Source organism: Pogoniulus pusillus, chromosome 35, assembly GCF_015220805.1.
Source record: "Pogoniulus pusillus isolate bPogPus1 chromosome 35, bPogPus1.pri, whole genome shotgun sequence".
NCBI classification, from domain to species: domain Eukaryota; kingdom Metazoa; phylum Chordata; class Aves; order Piciformes; family Lybiidae; genus Pogoniulus; species Pogoniulus pusillus.
In genome coordinates, this window is record NC_087298.1 from 2,634,408 (window position 1) to 2,653,636 (window position 19,229).

Sequence of the window (19,229 nt, forward strand, 5' to 3'; positions counted from 1 at the left end):
GTGTGCCGTCGGCGAGCGGTGCGTGTGCCGTCGGCGAGCGGTGTCCCTGCTGTCGGCGAGCGGTGTCCCTGCCGTCGGCGAGCGGTGTCCCTGCCGTCGGCGAGCGGTGTGTGCGCTGGCGGCGAGCGGTGTCCCTGCTGTTGGCGAGCAGTGTCTGCTCTTGGCGAGCGGTGTCCCTGCTGTCGGCGAGCAGTGTCTGCTCTTGGCGAGCGGTGCGTGCGCTGTCGGCGAGCGGTGTCCCTGCTGTCGGCGAGCGGTGTGTGTGCCGTCGGCGAGCAGTGTCTGCTGTTGGCAAGCGGTGCGTGTGCCATCGGCGAGCGGTGTCCCTGCTGTGTGCGAGCGGTGCGTGTGCCGTCGGCGAGCAGTGTCCCTGCTGTCGGCGAGCGGTGTCCCTGCTCAAAGCCATTATGCCTTATCCTAGCATTACAGGCCCTTGTCAAAAGTCCCTCCCCAGCTTTCTTGTAGCCCCCTTCAGGTACCAGAAGGCTGCTCCAAGGTCTTGCTGAAGCTTTCTCTTCTTGATACTGAACAGCCTCAACTCTCCCAGCCTGTTCACATAGGAGAGGTTCTCCAGCTCTCTGATCATCTTCATGTGCTCCTCTGGACCTGCTGCAACAGTTCAGTGTCCTTCTTGTACTGGGGGCACCAGGGGTGGGCTTTGTTGAGTACCAAAGGTCCCTGTGTTCCAGAGTCAGTGCCCAGAGATGGGCCAGAGCCTGTGAGTAAACTGCTCCCAAAGCCAAAATGGGCTGACTTCCCCAAATCCTGCTGGAATGCAGCAGTGAGGAATGAGCAGTGGTGAGGGGGCAGCCCAATGAAGCAGGGCAGCCCTCTCCACGGTGTGATTCACACAGGTGGTTGCAAAGCATTTCAGAGCTGAGGGGGTGCAGATACCACAACAGCTCCACTCTTGCCTCCTGGCAGGAGCTGCTGATGCTGTTTCAGTGGCAGGCAGCTGAGCTGCATGCTAAGGAGCTGAGCTAATTCACGTCTTGCCCAGGCACGTTGCTGCTTGTCTCCATCCCTCGCTCACATGCACGTTACTCACTCTGCTCCCCAGCTCACGCTGCTCTTCTCCTCCTCAGACCAGCTGTGCTGATGACTGAGTGACTTCATTCATCAGGGAAGACTCCTGTGAGGCTTCATGGGCAACCTATAGACTTGGGTGTTGCTTCTCCTCAATTCACTGATTCAAAAGTTGCATCAGGTTGGATGGGACCCCCAAAGGGCATCTTGTCCAGCCCCCCCGCACTCAGCAGGGACATCTCCAGCTAGAGCAAGCTGCCCAAGTCCTCTTTGGGTCTGAGCTTGAATGTCTCCAGGGCTGGGGCCTCAGCCACACCCCTGGGCAACCTGTTCCAGAATTTTGTCACCCTCACTGTGCAGAGCTTCCTCCTGATGTCCAAACTACCTCTGCCCTGCTCCAGTTTCAAACCATGGCCCCTTGTCCTGTCACCATAGGCCCTTCTAAACAGTCCCTCCCCAGCCTGCCCGTGAGTTCCCTTCAGATACTGAAATGCTGCTCTAAGGTCTGCTTAGAGCCTTCTACTCTCCTGTCTTCATAGGAGAGGTGCACAGAAGCCCAGGTGCTAGTGGTGGTCAGGAGCTGCTTGCACACAGCAGCTTCTAGGTTGAGTGTTGTGGAAAAATCATTCTGCACTAATCATCTGGGTCAGAGCCCTCAGCAGCTGGCTGCTCTGTGCAGGAGGCCCCAGCCTGCCTTGGAAGGCTGAGGACTGTGTTGCTGTAAGCATGGCTTTCATTCCTCACCTGTGCCTCCTTGGGGGGCAAGGCTGGAGTAGTTCACACAACACTGCAAAACTCTGCTGGTTGTAGAGTCGTAGAATGGTTTGGGTTGGAAGGGACCTTAAAATTCCATCCCCCTGCCATGGGCAGGGACACCTTCCACCAGCACAGGTTTCACAAGGCCTTGTCCAGCCTGGCCTTGAACACCTCCGGGGAGGGGATATCCATAACCTCCTTGGGCAACCTGTGCCAGTGTTTCACCACCCCCAACCTAAAGCATTTCTTCCTTATCTCCACTCTCAGTCTCCCCTCTCCCAGCTCAAAGCCATTGTCCCTCAGCCTGGCACTCCCAGCCCTTGTCCAAAGTCCCTCCCCAGCTCTCTTGGAGTCCCTTCAGGTACTGGAAGGCAGCTCTGAAGTCTCCCTGCAGCCTTCTCTTCTCCAGGCTGAACAGCTCCAATTCTCCCAGCCTGTCCCCACAGGGGAGCTTCTCCAGCCCTCTGAGCATCTTCATGGCCTCCTCTGGCCCCTCTCCAGCAGCTCCAGGTCCATCTTGTGCTGGGGACACCAGTGCTGGTTGCAGTGCTGCAGGGGAGGTCTCAGCAGAACAGAGTAGGAGAATCACTTCACTCTTCCAGTGCAGGTGGTGAAGTACTGGAAGAGGTTACCCAGGGATGTGGTGGAGACTCCATCCCTGGAGACATTTCAAGTCAAACTTGATGTGGCTCATCTTGAATACTATGTTCTGTTTTGGGCTCCCCAGTTGAAGAGGGACAGGGATTTGCTGAACAGGGTCCAGCAGAGGGCTGTGAGGATGATGAGGGGAGGCTGAGGGACCTGGGGCTGCTTTGTCTGGAGAAGAGAAGACTGAGAGGGGATTGGATAAATGTTTGTAAGTATCTGAGGGCTGCCAGGAGGGGGGGACAGGCTCTGCTCACTGCTCCTGGGATAGGACAAGCAGCAATGGATGGAAGCTGCAGCACAGGAGGTTCCAGCTCAACACAAGGGGGAACTTCTTGACTGTGGGGCTCCCAGAGCACTGGCACAGGCTGCCCAGAGAGGTTGTGGAGTCTCCTTGTGTGGAGCCTTTCCAGGCCTATCTGGATGTGTTCCTGTGTGATCTGTGTCAGATAGGATTGTCCTGCTCTGGCAGGGGGGTTGGACTGGATGATCTCTTTGTGTCCCATCTAATATCCTGTGAGCACCCTGATGTAGTTGGAGGTGTCCCTGCTGCCTGCAGGGGGGTTGGATGAGATGACCTTTCTAACCCAGAGCATTCTGTGAACCTGTGAAGTGTGTTCCAGGAGCAGTCGTTAGGGAGCAGACAACCAAGCACTGGAATTAGGTTGTGGATTTGGTTTCACTCAGCTGGAAACCTGAAGTGGCTGTCCCCAAGTACAGCTCTCTCCATGCAGCATCATTCAGCTGTTGCTGGCAGCTGTGCCATGCCTCAGCAAGTTCTCCCCCTCTCTCTGGGACCATCATCTTCCATGGTGCAGCATTTGACTTCCAGTATGGCCACAGTCTGAGTGAGTAATGAGCTGTGCTGGGGGCAGACAGGACGACTACACACAGCAGCAGCCTCCTGCTCTGCCAGAGCAGCTTGGCCAGATCACCCAGCTCAGGGAACTGCAGCCAAACCATCTCTTGTCACAGAGCATGTGGGTCCTCCCCAGCTTGGTGTTTTGTGGCTCTTCTCCTGCCCAGCCCTGGAGTTGAAGGGCTGCCTTGAGCCACAGGATGTGGTTGAAGGCTTTGAGAATGCCTTGAGAGCTGCAGGGGAATGCTGTGGCAGTGCCTGCTGCTCGTGGAGGCTCTCCTGATCCTGGGAAGATTATTTATTCATATTGTGAATTCTTGGCTTATAATTAATTAGTGTTGCCTGGCAGGCTGGGAGCACTCAGATCCCAGAATCTGCTCTGCTGCTGCTTCTTTCTCATCTCCTCCTGCATCTCTTGTTTTCACTGCAAGCAGGTCAGAATCACAGAATGCTGGGAGTTGAAAGGGACCTCTGGAGGTCATCCAGTCCCACCCCCCTGCCAGGGCAGGATCAACCCAGGGCAGGTCACACAGGAACACACCCAGATGGGTATTGAAAGTCCACAGCCTTTCTGGGGAGCCTGCTCCAGGGCTCCAGCTCCCTTACAGCAAAGTTTTTTCCTCATGTTGAGGTGGAACCTCCTGGGTTCCAGTTTGTGTCATTGTCCCTTTCCCTATCATAGGACATCACTGACAAGAGCCTGGACCTCTCTTCTTGACACTCACCCCTCAGATACTTGTAAGCAGTCTTTTCTCCAGACTAACCTGCCCCAGGTCTCTCAACCTCTCCTCACCAGGGAGATGTTCCAGTCCCTTCTGCATCCTCATGGCCTCCATGGCCCTGTCCTTGAACTTGGGAGCCCAGACCTGGACCCAGCACTCCAGGTCTGGTCTCACCAGGGCAGAGTAGAGAGGGAGGAGAACCTCCCTTGACCTGCTGACCACACTCTTCTGAACACACCCCAGGCCTTGACCACAAGGGCACATTGCTCTCCTGTGGACAAGTTGCTGTCCTGTGGACAAGTTACTGTCCACCAGCATCATCCAAAACTGTTTAAGATGGAAACAGGAAGACAAATGTGGCAACACCAGTGCAACAGGGCCTCCTGCAGCAAGGGAGCTGGCACCAAACCCAGCACCAGCAGGGTGAGGAAGGCTCTGTGTGTGTTTAGTCCTGCTCAAGCAGCACATGCTGGGAGAGCCTGGTTGTCATCTGCCTTACACCTGCTCTTACTGCCAGGTGGTTGCTACTGGGAGCACATCTCTGATCTAGTCTGGTTTGAGGGGGATTCAGGAAGCAGCCTAGATCCTTCCAGGGGTCCTGCCAGCTTCAGTTTGAATAAAGACTTCAAACTCAAAGTGTTTGTAGGCTGTGCAGTCCTGGAGGGTGCTGGAGCCCTGGAGAAGGCTGCCCAGAGAGGTTGTGGAGTGGCCTTCTCTGGAGAGAGAAGCATGATCCTGAGCAACCTGCTGTGGGTGCCCCTGCTTTAGATGAGGTCACTTCCAACCCCCACCATGCTGGCATTCTGCAAAACCCTCCTGGCAAGCAGGGGAAGGTCAGACAGAAACCTTCTGCTTTGGGCTGTGAACAGCACAAGTGCTGCAGCGGTGGGTGTGAGAGCCAGCCCATGGGGCTGACCATGAGCATGGGGAGAATTGCATTAATGTGCTGATCTTAGGATCAGCCAGGCTGGGAGAGAGCTCCAAGCTCAGCCAGCCCAACCTAGCACCCAGCCCTGGCCAAGCAGCCAGACCATGGCACTAAGTGCCCCAGCCAGGCTTGGCTTCAACACCTCCAGCCACAGCCACTTCACCACCTCCCTGGGCAGCCCATTCCAATGCCAATCACTCTCTCTGACAACAACTTCCTCCAAACATCAAGCCTCAACCTGCCCTGGCACAGCTTGAGGCTGTCCCCCCTTGTTCTGCTGCTGGCTGCCTGGCAGCAGAGCCCAACCCCATCTGGCAGCAGCCTCCCTTCAGGCAGCTGCAGGCAGCAATGAGGTCTGCCCTGAGCCTCCTCTTCTCCAAGCTGCACACCCCCAACTCCTTCAGCCTCTCATCTTGGCCAACGCAGAGCTATGCAAACTGGAACATCATCCTCAGGAAGCAGGGATGCCCTGAAAAGATGGGGTCTGGAGCCAGGCTCTAGCTGCTCTAAGCTGGCAAAGCTTGGGTGGCTCTGAGGTGACCTGCACGGCCAAGGCTGTGGGTTGCCAGCTGGGGCTGGGATTCATCCCATTTTTTCCCTCTCCCCAGAAGGAGATGTTCAAGCCCAGGCTTGTGATTGCAGGAGCATCCAATTTCTGCCTTTCCTCTGCCTGCAGGTACGTTGGGGAGCTGATATCTGACTCCGAGGCGGATGTCCGTGAAGAGGACTCCTACCTCTTCGACCTTGACAACAAGGTACTGTGTCTGAAGGTGTCTCAGGAGACTAACCCAAGGTCTTGCTTCTCCAAAAGAGCAAAGAGAATTATTTGTGTCCATCTTGATGCACAACTCAATCTGAAAGCCTGCAAAGAGGAGGACTGCATTCTCGGGGTGCAGAGGGGCTGAGGTAAGGCTTAGAGGGCTTCTTACACCTGCAGTGGAGCCCAGCACCCCTGGGCCACCCTGCTGTGTGCTGCCCACACCACTGCTGCTGCAAGATGCTCTTCTGCCAAAGCCATTTGGGCATCCTGAGGTCAGTGTTCAGTGTTTGATGCTCCAGTTTGCACATGCAGGCTTGGAGCTCTCGAAGTTCTTCATTACAGGATGAGCTGGAGGACTCAAAGCCCATGTTTACTTCTAAAGGGCTTCAGCAGGTAACCTTGGCAGGGACTTGAAGCTGGCTCTGCTGGTAGTTCTCCTGCTCTGCTCTGAGGAGGGCTGCTCAGAGCAGAACTGCTTTGAACACTGTGAGCTGAAGCTTTTCAGCAAGGCCATCAGTTCAGGCTGCAGTTGAGAGAGGAGGAGAGGAGAAAGGTGAGCTGAGGACTCAGAGGAGAGAGAGGTAACTTCCCAGGAAGGCTGTAAACAGTGTCTGCCTTGTTTGTGTCGTCAGAGACAAGACAGAGACTCTTGCTTTACTTTGGGGTTGGTGTTTTTCAAAGCAGCACAGACTCACCAGCTGCAGAGGGACAGGGAATGAGTCCTGCAGTCAGTCTGGGCATAAAGGGCTCAGACTCTCATTCAGTAGTTTAAAAGTAGCAGAGACTTCAGCCTGGTTTGGGCATGTAGGAGCCCACTTGGGCTTTGCTTTGCCTTTAGGTTAGCCCCTGGCTGGCTGCCATGAGGGACAAGCTCTGTGTTTGCTCTTGTAAAGCCTTCAGTGAAGCAAGGAGGGAGAGCTAAGTACAGGCATGGGCATCATTTTTTATCAGGGCATCTTCCAAGTGGAGCATCTGCAGAAAACCAAGCACCAAATCATTAAGAGGTGGCAAAAAGAAGGCCAAGGGACTGGGTGGAGGAGAGCAGGGCAGAGCCAGCTGCATCCTGTGGCCTCCTAAGTGATGGGAAAATCGCCCACAGTGTGAGCCCCAACCCTGGGAGCAACAACCTCGGGGTCCTGGTGTGTTTCACAGGGTGCCCTGAATGGATTTGAGCTGCTGTGAGTGTGGCTGGGTCATTATTTCTGTTGTGCCTGTTCCTGGAGCTGTGGTGAGTTGGTCAGTGTGCCAGGGCATGCAGTCACATCCCATCCCATGTCTGCAAGAGCCCAAGCCTGCTGCCATTGCTGGGTCCCCAGGAGAAGGACACACCTCCACAGGTGCTCTGAGCTCAAGGGGTGCTTCTCTTCTCTTGGACGTGGTGAGAACACCACGCTGCTTCTAGGGGAGATGAGGCTGTGGTGGTTGCCTTCTGGTGGTGTTGGCCACCCCTTTCCCATGCCAGGCTCAGCCTCTGCAGGCCTGCTCACACGCTTGGCCCTGCTGTGCTAGGCAGTGGTCAGGGCTGCACACTGCTGCGTCTGTGTGACCTCTGCCTGCAGGCAGGAAGGGCCTTCTCCAGCCCTCCTCCCTTCAGAGAAACCCCAGTGCCTTCCCACTCCTGAGAAGGCATCCCAGAATGGGTTAGGTTGGAACAGACCTTTAAGAACATCAAGTTCAAGCCTGAACCCAGCACTGCCAGCTCACCACTGAACCGTGTCCCTCATCTACACAACTCTGACACCCCTCCAGGGATGGTGACTCCACCACTGCCCTGGGCAGTCTATTCCAAGGCTTTTTACAACCCTTGGGAAAGTAATTGCCCCTCATGATCAACTTAAACCTCCCCTGGGGCAACTTGAGGCTGTTTGCTCTCATCCTATTGCTTGTTCCTTGGGAGAAGAGACCAAAGCCTCCTTCACTCCAAAGCAGGTTCATGTTTTCTCCTCTTTATCTCTGATTGCCACCATATGACTCAGTTCCAAACACCCTCATAGTGAGGTGGGAAGCAGTTTGCTTTGGGACTTGTCCTCCTCAGCATCTTCACAGTGAGGACAGTGCCTGTGTTGGCCAAGGCTGCTAGAGAAACACATCTTGACTTGCATGGTGGAGCCCTCAGATCCTTCGGGATGATCAAGGGTGTAGCAGTGACTGATCAGTATCTTTATTGATGATCTGGACCAGGGCATTGAGTCCAGCATCAGTAAGTTTGCAGATGACACCAAGCTAGGAGCAGCTGTGGAGCTGTTGGAGGGTAGCAGAGCCCTGCAGAGGGACCTGGCCAGGCTGCATGGGTGGGCAGAGGCCAATGGGATGAGACTGAACAAGGCCAAGTGCAGGGTTCTGCACTTTGGCCACAACAACCCCAAGCAGCTTCAGGCTGGGGCCAGAGTGGCTGAGAGCAGCCAGGCAGAGAGGGCCCTGGGGGTGCTGGGAGAGAGGAGCTAAAGCTGAGGCAGCAGTGTGCCCAGGTGGGCAGCAGAGCCAATGGCATCCTGGGCTGGCTCAGGAGCAGTGTGGGCAGCAGGACAAGGGAGGTTCTTGTGCCCCTGTGCTCAGCACTGCTCAGGACACACCTGGAGTGCTGTGTCCAGTTCTGGGCTCCTGAATTGCAGAGAGATGTTGAGGTGCTGGAAGGTGTTTGGAGAAGGGCAGCAAGGCTGGGGAGAGGCCTGGAGCAGAGCCCTGTGAGGAGAGGCTGAGGGAGCTGGGGGTGTTTGGCCTGCAGCAGAGGAGGCTCAGGGCAGAGCTCATTGCTGCCTGCAGCTGCCTGCAGGGAGGCTGTAGCCAGGTGGGGTTGGGCTCTGCTGCCAGCAACAGAAGAAGGGGACACAGCCTCAAGCTGTGCCAGGGGAGGTCTAGGCTGGATGTGAGGAGGAAGTTGTTGGCAGAGAGAGTGATTGGCATTGGAATGGGCTGCCCAGGGAGGTGGTGGAGTCTGTGTGGCTGGAGGTGTTGAAGCCAAGCCTGGCTGGGGCACTTAGTGCCATGGTCTGGTTGGTTGTCTAGGGCTGGGTGCTAGGTTGTGCTGGCTGAGCTTGGAGGTCTCTTCCAGCCTGGCTGATTCTATTATTCTATGATGCTGTCCTCTTGGTTTTCCCATGGATTAAAGTGAGGGGGTGCTGGGAGTTAAACACAGCATTGAAACTGCAGCTGGTGGCACTGTGTGTGTGATGTGAGCCCCTGTGGGGTGATGCCTTCTGCAGTCCCTGGGACCTCTTCCCTGGGCTCCAGCAGCCACGGGTGGTGTGAGCTGGCACAGCTCAGCCATTAACGATCACAAGGTGCTTGCCCAAAAGGGACTTGGAGCACCACTAATGGATCCTTCTTTGCTTTTGGCCTCTCTGCAACTGAAATTAGCTTCTGTAATTAAAGTCTCTGCTTTGCACAGTCATTCTCTGCTGCAATAAAAAAGCCCTGAGGGGGGTTCTTTTATTTTCATGGAAAACAAAGTATTGCTGCTCTCTGGGCAGGGCCTGGCTGCCTTCTCACTTTCACTTTTATCTGCAACCCCCTGCCTTTTCTGGAGGCTCTGCCTTTGTGTTTCCAAGCTGTCATCTTCAATTAGGGGACAGAACAGATACCTGCTCCCCTGTCCTGTAGCTGTACCAGTAAGGTGTCTGTTCTGAACATCACAGACTCATAGAACAGTTTGGGTTGGAAAAGGCCTCTTAGAGCACTGAGTCCAACCACTGACCTAGCACCACCATGGCCATGAAACCATATCCCCAAGTGCCATGGCCACACTTTTTGGACACCTCCAGGGATGGGGACCCTCTGGGCAGTCTGGTCCAATCCCTGACCACTCTTGCAGCAAAGACATTTTTCCTCATCTCCAACCTAACCCTCCCCTGGCACAGTTTCAGGCCATTTTCTCTTGTTCTGTCACCTGATACAAGGGAGAAGAGCCCAACCCCCACCTCAGTGCAGCCTCCTTGCAGGGAGCTGTAGAGAGCAATGAGGTCTCCCCTCAGCCTCTTCTTCTCCACACTGCACACCCCCAGCTCCCTCAGCTGTTCCTCCCCAGCCCTGTTCTCCAAACCCTTCCCCAGCTGTTTGCACCGAAGTGGGGCTGGGGATTGCTGTGGTGCCAGCCAGTGTCAGGGCCCTTTGGCAGGTCTTTGGGCTGGTGGGGGCAGAGTGCCCTGCAGAAGGCTGTGTCGAGTCCTTGTGACGCCCCAGAGGCTGTGGCTCTTCTCGCGGCTCTCCAGAGTACCGCTGGGACGAGCAGAGGTTTGCTGGTTTGTTTGATTGAAACAAGCAGCAGCAGCAGCACTGAAGCTGCCCTCAGCTAATGCCAGCTGCACCACTCTTCCCCAGGATGGAGAGGTCTACTGCATCGATGCCCGTTTCTACGGCAACATCAGCCGCTTCATCAACCACCTCTGCGAGCCAAACCTCATCCCGGTGCGCGTCTTCATGTCGCATCAGGACCTCCGCTTCCCCAGGATCGCCTTCTTCAGCACCAGGCACATAGAAGCCGGAGAAGAAATTGGGTAGGTGCTGTCCCCAGGGCTGCCCTTGCCTCGGGGAGCCACCACCTTGGCCCGGGGTGGAGGGAGTGCGAAGGGATGAAGGCTCAGCTTCTCCGGAACTGACTCGCTCCAGCCCTTTGCTCTCCAGAGTTTGCTGGGGATAGCACAGAAGGCATCAGGTTGGGTGGGAGCCTCAAAGGTCATCCTGTGACATCCCCCTGCAGTCAGCAGGGACACCTCCAACTACATCGGGTTGCTCAGGGCCACATTAAGTTTGACCTCAAATGTCTCCAGGCATAGAGCTTCTACCACGTCCCTGGGCAACCTGCTCCAGTATTTCGCCCCCCTCACTGTGCAGCACTTCCTCCTGATGTTCAGCCTAAATCTCCTCTGCTCCAGTGTCAAACCATTGCCCTTCATCCTGTCACTACAAGCCCTTCTAAGCACTCCCTCCTCAGCCCTCCTGTAGGTCCCCTTCAGACATTAAAGATACTGGAAACAGCTCCTAGCCCCCCCCAAAAAAACTCATCTGAAGCTCTGCAAAGCAGAGCAGCGCCAACGACTGCTGAAGCTCAGCCTCTGTGTGCTTCTGCTTCCCAGTGACCCCCATCTCTGTCTTTTCTGTTGCAGCTTCGACTACGGAGACAGGTTCTGGGACATCAAAGGCAAATTCTTCAGCTGTCAGTGTGGTTCACCCAAGTGCAAACACTCGAGCTCAGCGCTGGCCCAGCGGCAGGCGAGCACCTCCTCGTCCCAGGACACGCAGGAGAATGGGCTCCCGGACACCAGCTCTGCCACGGCAGCCGGCCCCTTTTGAGGCTCTGCTCCCCAGAGACTGACTGGTTTTAACCCTTTAGCTTCACATACTGTCTGAGTTTCCATTTAAAGAGAGAAAACAACAACAAAAAAAAAAAACCAACCAACCCCACACCAAACCCTTCAGAGAAAGAAAACAAAGGCACTCAAGGAAAGCCAGGGGTGGTGATGCTGAGGGCTGCGCCACCGACTCTTGCTCGAGGAATAAGTCAGAGCGAATCCTGCCTGAGTGATGTCCTCCCTCTCCCCGGTCCAGGCCTGCTGCTGGGTTTCCCGGTGGCAGGTGGAGGCAGGGCAAGCTCTTGAGTTTGATTTTTCCAGGTGAGTTGTCCTGGCCTCTGACTGGCAGTGTGCTGAGCGTGGTGCGAGCCCGGCAGAGCTGCTCGCCCTCTGCCCGCTGGTACCCGAAGGCATCTTCGTGCCCACTCATCTCCAGTTCACCTGTAATAAACTTTGAATACTTGATGGGACTTTCTTTCTAAAAGCCAAGGGGGGGAGTGGGGAGGGAGAGGGCAAGGGAGGTGCTGGCCTTTGCCTTTGCTTGGCACAGCCTCTGCTGCTTGGTTTGTGTGGGTTTGGTCACTTGTTGGTGTTTAATCATCGCTTCCTCCCGCGGCTCCCAGGCTGCTGCGGTGGGGCCGTTCCCGAGGAACCGGAGGGCATTTCTACCACCGCCCCCACCCCCCACACCTCCTTACCAAACCCAGCAGCTTTTTTAACTCTGCCGAGGAGAAGAAACCCTCAGTCCTTACAATCCCTTTGCTCCCTGGTTCTCTCCAGAGCCAACCCGAGCCCCCTGCTCCCTCGGGGGCTTCTCCATCACCAACCAGCTCCGCTCCGTGCCGGTGCTGCCTCAGCGGTGGCTTCACCCACGGCAGCATCCCCCCCTTGCGGGAAGGGGAAGTTCGAAGGGGGATTGTACAAGACACTAAGTAAGAAACCCACTTTTGGCTTCCGTTTTTAACTGAAAGACAAAGCAAAAGATCTCTCCACAGAGAACCTCTCCTCCTGCTGGGGGGGGGGGTGGGGAGGGCGAGCAGCAGCCTGGCCACGACGCTGCCCTCCCGCGATGCCACCAGCTCGTCCCTTCCTCCCTCCCCATCCCTTTATCCTCAACGCTGGGCACCTTGGCTGAGGCTTTTTTGGGTTTGTTTTTTTTTGATTCACACCTTCAGAGGTTTCAATAAACTCCTTTCTTTTTTTTTTTTTTTTCGGTTGGTTTGGTTTTTAAATCATTAAACCTAAAAAAGCATTTGGGGGGACTAAAAAAAAAATAAAAGAGAAAAAAAAAAAAGTGGGAAAAAAAAACCAACAGAAAAAGAAAAACGAAAAAAAAAATATCCCCAAACCTCTTCCCCCTCCCCACCCCCCCCCAAAAAATGATAGCAACAAAAGAAAAACCACACAAAGACAAACGGTGCTGATTCTGGTGTGATTTTTTGCTCACCAAGTGAATATAAAACTTAATCCATTGTATAAAAGGAGAGGAAAAAAAAAACAAGGGAAAAAAAAAAGAAAAAAAATGATTTTAGTATAAAAAAAAATAAAACGAAAAAAAAAGCAGGAAAAAAAAAGCAGAAAAAAAAACATAAAAAGGAGGAAAAAAAAAAACAAGGAAAAAAAAGAAACTTTTTTAAATCGTTAGTATTGTAGTGTGAATAAATTCCCATCACCTTTTGTGTGGTGGTTGGGGCAGGTCACTGCCTTCGGGCTCTGCTTTCGGGGGGGTTGTGGTTTTTTTTTGGGCTTCCTCTTTTTTTTTTGGTTGGTTTTTGTTTGTTTGTTTGTTTGTTTTTTTGTTTGGTTTTTGGTTTTTTGGGCTTCCTTTTTTTTTTGCTTGGGGTTTTTTGTTTGGGTTTTTTTTTGTTCGTTTTTCCTTTTTTTTTTTTTTTTTTTGTTGGTTTTGTTTGTTTGTTTGGTTTTGGTTTTTTTAGGCTTCCTCTTTTTTTTTGTTGGGTTTTTTGTTTGTTTTGTTTGTTTGTTTTTCTTTTTGTTTTTTTTTTGGGCTTCCTTATTTTTGTTGGGTTTTTTTTGTTTGTGGGTTTTTTTTGTTTGTTTGTTTTTTGGGTTTTTTTTGGGGCTTCCTTTTTTTTTGTTGGTTTTTTTTTGTTTGTTTGTTTTTCTTTTTGGGTTTTTTTGGGCTTCCTTTTTTTGGGGATTTTTTTGTTTGCTTTTTGTTTGTTTTTCTTTTTGTTTGTTTTTTTGGGGCTTCCTTTTTTTTGTTGGGGTTTTTTGTTTGGTTTTTGTTTGTTTTTGGTTTTTTTTTGGGGGGTTCCTTTTTTTTGTTGGGGTTTTTTGTTTGTTTTTTTTTTTATTTTGGGTTTTTTTTTGGGCTTCCTCTTTGTTTTTTTCCTTTTTTTTGGTTTTTTGTTGGTTTTTTGTTTGGTTTTTTTTTTTTTGTGGTTTTTTTTGTTTGGTTTCTTTTTGTTTCATTTTTTGATTGGTTTTTTTTTGTTTGTTTTTTTTGTTTCGTTTTTTTGTTTGGGTTTTTGGGGGTGTTTTTGGTTGGTTTTGTTTGGTTTGGTTTAGGTTTTTTTTTCGTTTGGGCTTTTAGTTTGGTTTTTTTTTGGTTGGTTTTGTTTGGGCTCTTAGGGATTTTTTTTTTTGTTTTGTTTGGTTTTTGTTTGTTTGTTTTTCTCCTTTTTTGGAAGGGTTGTTTATTTTGTGTTGGTTTTTTTTATTTGGTTTTTTTTTTTTTTTTGGGTTTGGTTTTGATATTTTGTTTGGTTTTGGTTTTTTTATTTGGTTTTATTTTTTCTTTGGGTTTTTTTTGTTTTTATTAATTTTTGTTTTTATTTTTTTGTTTGTTTTATTTTTTGTTTGTTTTGTTTTTTTTTTCTTTGGTTTTTTTTTGCTTTTTTTTTGTTTTGGGGTTTTTTTGTTGGTTTTATTTTGTTTGTGTTTTTTGTTTGGTTGCTTTTGGTTTGGTTTTTTGTGTGTTTGGTTTTGTCTTTTTTATTTGGTTTTGTCTTTTTTGTTTGTTTTATTTGTTTTTGCTTGTTTGTTTTTGTTTTGTTTTCATTTTGTTTTTTTTTGGGGGTGTTTTTTGGATTTTTTTTGTTTGGTTTTGGGGTTTTTGTTTCATTTTTATATTTTTTTGCTGTTGATTTGTGGTTTTTTATTGTTTTTTGGTCTGTTTTGGGGAAATTTGGTTTAGGTTTGGGGGTTTTGTTTCATTTTTGGGTTTTTTTGTTGGTTTTGGGGTTTTTTTTTGCTGTTGATTTTTTAATTTTTTTTTTGTCTGTTTTTGGGGAATTTTTTTTGTTTGGCTTTGGGGATTTGGATTTTTTTGCTTTTTTTTCCCCTTTTTTGTTTGTTTCATGTTGTTTATTTTTGCTGTTGGTTTTGTTCTTTTGGACATCTAATCTCTAAATACTGTAATTAGTTCAGTACCAGCTTGGTTGGGTTTATTTTATTTCCTTTTTGGGTTCATCTCTTCTAGAACATTCATAATGCCCTCATGTCTATTATTATTATTATTATTATTATTATTAATATTATTTGGGTTTTTTGTTTGGATTTTCTTTTGTTTGTTTTTTTTGTTGTTGTTATTTTGGGGGTTTTTTTTGTTTGGGTTTTTTTGTTTTGTTTTCTGTTAATTATTTTTGGGGACAGTTTTAAAGGAGCAGCCTTTTGGCTCTGATCATTTCCTTGTTCTGTTTTCAATGAAATCAATAAAAACAAAGTGGAAAAAAAAAAAACCAACCCCAAAAGTGTTTTAAAAGGAGTTTGGACTTTTTTTTTCTTTCTTTTTTTCTTGTCTGCTAGAGAGGAGAGGGAGGGTTGGGATTTGATGGCCTGGGGAGGGGGGGTCCGAGTCTCCCTTCTCTGGAGACTTTCAAACCCTGCTGATGTGAACTGGAGTTCAGACTTACAAACCCTGCTGGTGTGACTCCAGCTCTGGAGCCCCTGGGACAAGAGGGCTGTGGAGATGCTGGAGAGTGTCCAGAGCAGGGCCAGGAGGATGCTGAGAGGCTGCAGCAGCTCTGCTGTGAGCACAGACTGAAAGAGTTGGGGCTGTGCAGGCTGGAGCAGAGGAGGCTCCCAGGTGACCTTCTTGTGGCCTTCCAGGATCTGAAGGGAGCTACAAAAAAGCTGGGGAGGGACTTTTGAGGGTGTGAGGGAGTGGCAGGAGTGGGGGGAATGGAGCAGAGGTGGAGGTGGGGAGAGTGAGGCTGGAGGTGAGGAGGAAGTTGTTGAGCAGGAGAGTGGTGAGAGGCTGGAATGGGTTGCCCAGGGAGGTGGTTGAGGCCCCATGGCTGGAGGTGTTTGAGGCCAGGCTGGCTGAGGCTGTGTGCAGCCTGCTCTAGGGTAGGGTGTCCCTGGGCATGGCAGGGGGGTTGGAACTGGCTGCTCCTTGTGCTCCCTTCCAACCCTGACTGATTCTGTGATTCTGTTTACGTTTTGCATTTCTGTGATTCTAGGATGAGCTCTGGAGGTCCCTTCCAACCTCTAAGGTTCTGTGATTCTCTGATTTGAGGCTTGGCACCAGATGAGTGCCAGAACCCCTCTCCATTCCCAAAGGGAATGGGAGGTAGAGGTCTGATGGGGAAGAAACTGAACCTCTTTCTCTGGAGACTTTCAAACCCCACCTGCATGCATTCCTGTGCAAGCTACCCTAGGGGACCCTGCCTTGGCTGGAAGGGTTGGACAGGATGAGCTCTGGAGGTCCCTTCCTCCTGCTCTGGAGACTTTGAAGGGGCCAGGGAGAGAATGTCCTACCTGTGAGCAAACCCCAGGGACTGTTGCTGTCAGGGCAGGAGGAACCATTGGGCTGTTGGCTGTGCCCTGAGCAGCAGCTCCAGCTGGGGCAGGGGCTGAGTTTGGGATTCATCTCCTGGGGGTGGGGGGGGCAGTGCCAAGGGGGGCCCTGGGATGCCAGGTGGGGGCTGCTGAGGCTGCCCAGAGAGGTTGTGGAGTCTCCTTCTTTGGAGCCTTTCCAGGCCTGTCTGGATGTGTCCCTGTGTGCCCTGAGCTAGATTGGATGGTCCTGCTCTGGCAGGGGGGGGTTGGACTGGATGATCTCTTTGGGTCCCTTCCAACCCCTGGCATCCTGTGAGCCTGTGCTCATTTAGCTGCAGGCTGATGCTAATTACAATCACACCTTCCAACTCTGTATAATTAAATATTGTGATGAGCATCTTCTGCTTTAATTGAAGGTGAGGAGTGGGAAACCCTCAGAGAAGCTTAACCTCAGAAGAGAACTTTCCTGAAGCCATGGATTTTCCTGGAGATAGGTTGGGAATCTCCCATGGTTTTGGTGGTGTCTGTGGGTCACTTGGTGCAGGTCCTGGACACAGAGGTTCACAGATTGACAGGTTACATTGGGTTGGAAGAGACCCTCAGAGGTCATCTTGTCCAACCCCTCTGCAGGCAGCAGGGACACCTCCAACCAGAGCAGGCTGCCCAGGGCCACATCAAGTCTGAGCTTGAGTGGCTCCAGGGATGGAGCCTCAACCACACCCCTGGGCAGCCTGTTTCAGTAGTTCACCATCCTCACTGTGCAGAACTTGCTCTTGATGTCCAACCTAACTGCCCTGCTCCAGCTTCAGACCACTGCCCTTGGCCTATCCCCACAGGCCCTTCTGATCAGTCCTGCCCCAGCCTGCCTGTAGGTCCCCTGCAGATATTCAGGGGTTCAGTGTGGGTGGAGGTTGAGCACCTTCAGCTTGCACTCCTCACAGCTAATCCCTGCACTGCTGGGTGATGTCTTTGCTTTCCTGTGCCAACAACTAGAAGTTAAACATGCAGGTTTAGTGCCCCAGGTGAGGAAGAGCCAGCCAAGACCTGGCCTCTCTAAGAGGTATCTCTTCATGGAAGCATAGAACTGTTGAGCTTGGAGGAGACCTTTGAGATCATCATGTCCAGCTGCTGAGCTGGAGCTCACAGTCCCACAGAATGACAGGAGTTGGAGGGGACCTCCAGAGACCATCGAGTCCAATCCCTCTGCCAAAGCAGGGTCACCTAGGGCAGGTCACACAGGAACATGCCCAGGCAGGCCATGCAAGTCTCCAGAGAAGGAGACTCCTGTCATGACTGCTGCTAAACCAGCAACACTCCACCATGCCACTCAGCACCACACCCACGGCTCTTTTAAACGCCTCCAGGGATGGGGAGGGACTCCAGCACCTCCCTGGGCAGCCTGGTCCAGTCCCTGACCATTCTTGCAGCAAACAAATCTTCCCTAATCTCCAACCTAATCCTCCCCTGGCACAACTTCAGGCCATTTCCTCTCTCTCTCATCTATCACCTGAGACTAAGGAGAGGAGGCCAATCCCCACCTCACTGCAGCTTCCTTTCGGGGAGCTGGAGAGAGCAATGAGGTCCCTCCTCAGCCTCCTCCAGGCTCAGCAACCTCAGTTCCCTCAGCCTCTCCTCACAAGTGAGTCTCCAGCCCTGTTCTCCAGCCCTCTCACCAGCTTTGCTGCCCTTGTTGACCCTCTCCCTGAGGCTGAGCTGCTCTGTTGCTCATCGATGGCTCCTGACCAGCCACTGGTGCTGAGCCCCTGCAGTGCACACCCCCCCAGGCCGTGCAGGATGTGTCTGTGGCTCTGCTTTTGCTTTTGTTGGAGAGATTTGGGCTCTTTGGCTGCAGTGAGAGCAGCTGCTCTGGGCTGTGGTCCCCAGCCACTTTGGTCGTGGCAGTTCCCAGCACGGGAAGGTTGCTTTGCCCTTTGCTTTTCCAAGCCTCTCCTTGGACCCACTGAGATGCAAAGAAACTTTTTCATCCTTCACTCAGCTTCTCCCTGGGATTTTGGCACTCAGCATGCAATGCTTTGGGATGTCCTGCAGCTGGCTCATGGAGTGGGGCTGGGCTGGGTGCTGGACAGCCCTGAGCTGTGAGGGGGGGTTCTGTGTGCTGTGTCCAGCCATGTAGCTAGGAGGGGGGAGACAGCAAAAACTCTGATTTCACAGAGCAGGAGGAGATGCTGCCCTCCTTCCATGCATGGGACATCCCCTGCATCCACTCCTTCCATGGCCTCCTTCCCTGCACTCCTTCCATGCATGGCACATCCCTTCCATGCACTCCTTCCATGCATGGCACACCCCTTCCATGGCCTTCTCCCATGCATGGCACATCCCTTCCATGCCCTCCTTCCATGCCCTCCTGCCATGCATGGCACAACCCTTCCATGCCCTCCTGCCATGCATGGCACATCCCTTCCGTGCCCTCCTGCCATACATGGCACATCCCTTCCGTGCCCTCCTGCCATGCATAGGACATCCCTGCTCCTCCTCTCCTTCCTGCTGGATCTCCCCAGTGAAGGCCAGGGATCCCTGAGCCAGGGTGGAGGTGCATGTCAGATCTGCAGTGAGCTGGCCTGGACAGGGGGCAGTGGCTCCTCTTGGCATGCTGCACTGCACCCCCAGCTGGGGCATGCTGCCTGCAGGGCAGCTGGAGGTGCCTTGTGGAGGGGCTGAGCTGTGGCACAGGACAGAGGGGAACCTAATGCACCCAAAAGGCTGACTCCATCCTCCTGCAGCTGCACTGTGGCCCAGTGAAGCCACAAAACCAGCCTGAAATAGTGCAGCTGATGCAGCTTCTGCTCTTGACAGTGCCCATCTCTGTCCCACGGTGCAGAGGGAAGCATGAGCCAGGCAGTGGCTGTCCTGCAGCCCAGGGGGGGCTTACAAAATGTCTACAGATGGACAATTTCACCTCCTGCCTCATTCCTGAGCCTTTGCCAGAGCTGGGAGAGGTTCTGTTCTATCTGCCCCCAGCACAGAATATTCCCTTCTCTGCTGCTCCTTATCACCCTTTTAATTTCCTCTCTGTGCCACGGGGCTGGCTGAGCAGCCACAGCCACTGCTGCTGTGGGCAGGGAGAGGTCTCCATGTCCTGGCTGCTGCTGCTGCTGCTGAGAGCCCTGCACCAGGGTGAGGCTCTAAAGGCTGCAGATGGGGTGGGAATGATGGAGCAGGTGATGGGAGAGGCCATGAAAATGATCCAGTGGAGGAACCTGTCTACTGTGAGGCCAGGCTGGGAGAGTTGGGCTTGGTCAGCCTGCAGAAGAGAAGGCTCCAGGGAGACCTTCTGGTGGCCTTTCAGGACTTAGAGAGGCCAAGCAGAAAGCTGGGGACAGAGCTTTTAGCAAGGCTTGCTGTGACAGGACAGGGGGTGATGGTTTGAGACTAAAAGAAGGAGATGTAGACTGGAAGGGAAGGAAGAAACATTTGACACTGAGGGTGGTGAGAGCCTGGCCCAGGTTGCCCAGAGAGGTGGTAGCTGCCCCAGACCAGGTGA

The 19,229-nt window shown here is 52.3% G+C and overlaps 1 protein-coding gene across 13 annotated transcripts in view; it reads left to right on the forward strand.

Moving 5' to 3' along the window:
* The window catches only part of EHMT1 (euchromatic histone lysine methyltransferase 1), a 153,313-nt gene extending 141,864 nt beyond the window's left edge, over positions 1–11,449 (forward strand). For all 13 annotated transcript variants that reach the window (XM_064171526.1, XM_064171532.1, XM_064171534.1 and 10 more), the window contains 3 exons: positions 5,613–5,691; positions 10,014–10,189; positions 10,799–11,449. In XM_064171526.1, coding sequence (XP_064027596.1) covers positions 5,613–5,691; positions 10,014–10,189; positions 10,799–10,985 — 442 coding nt within the window. In that variant the 3' untranslated portion in view covers positions 10,986–11,449. The remainder of the gene's footprint in view (positions 1–5,612; positions 5,692–10,013; positions 10,190–10,798) is intronic.
* Positions 11,450–19,229: the final 7,780 nt, after the last annotated feature.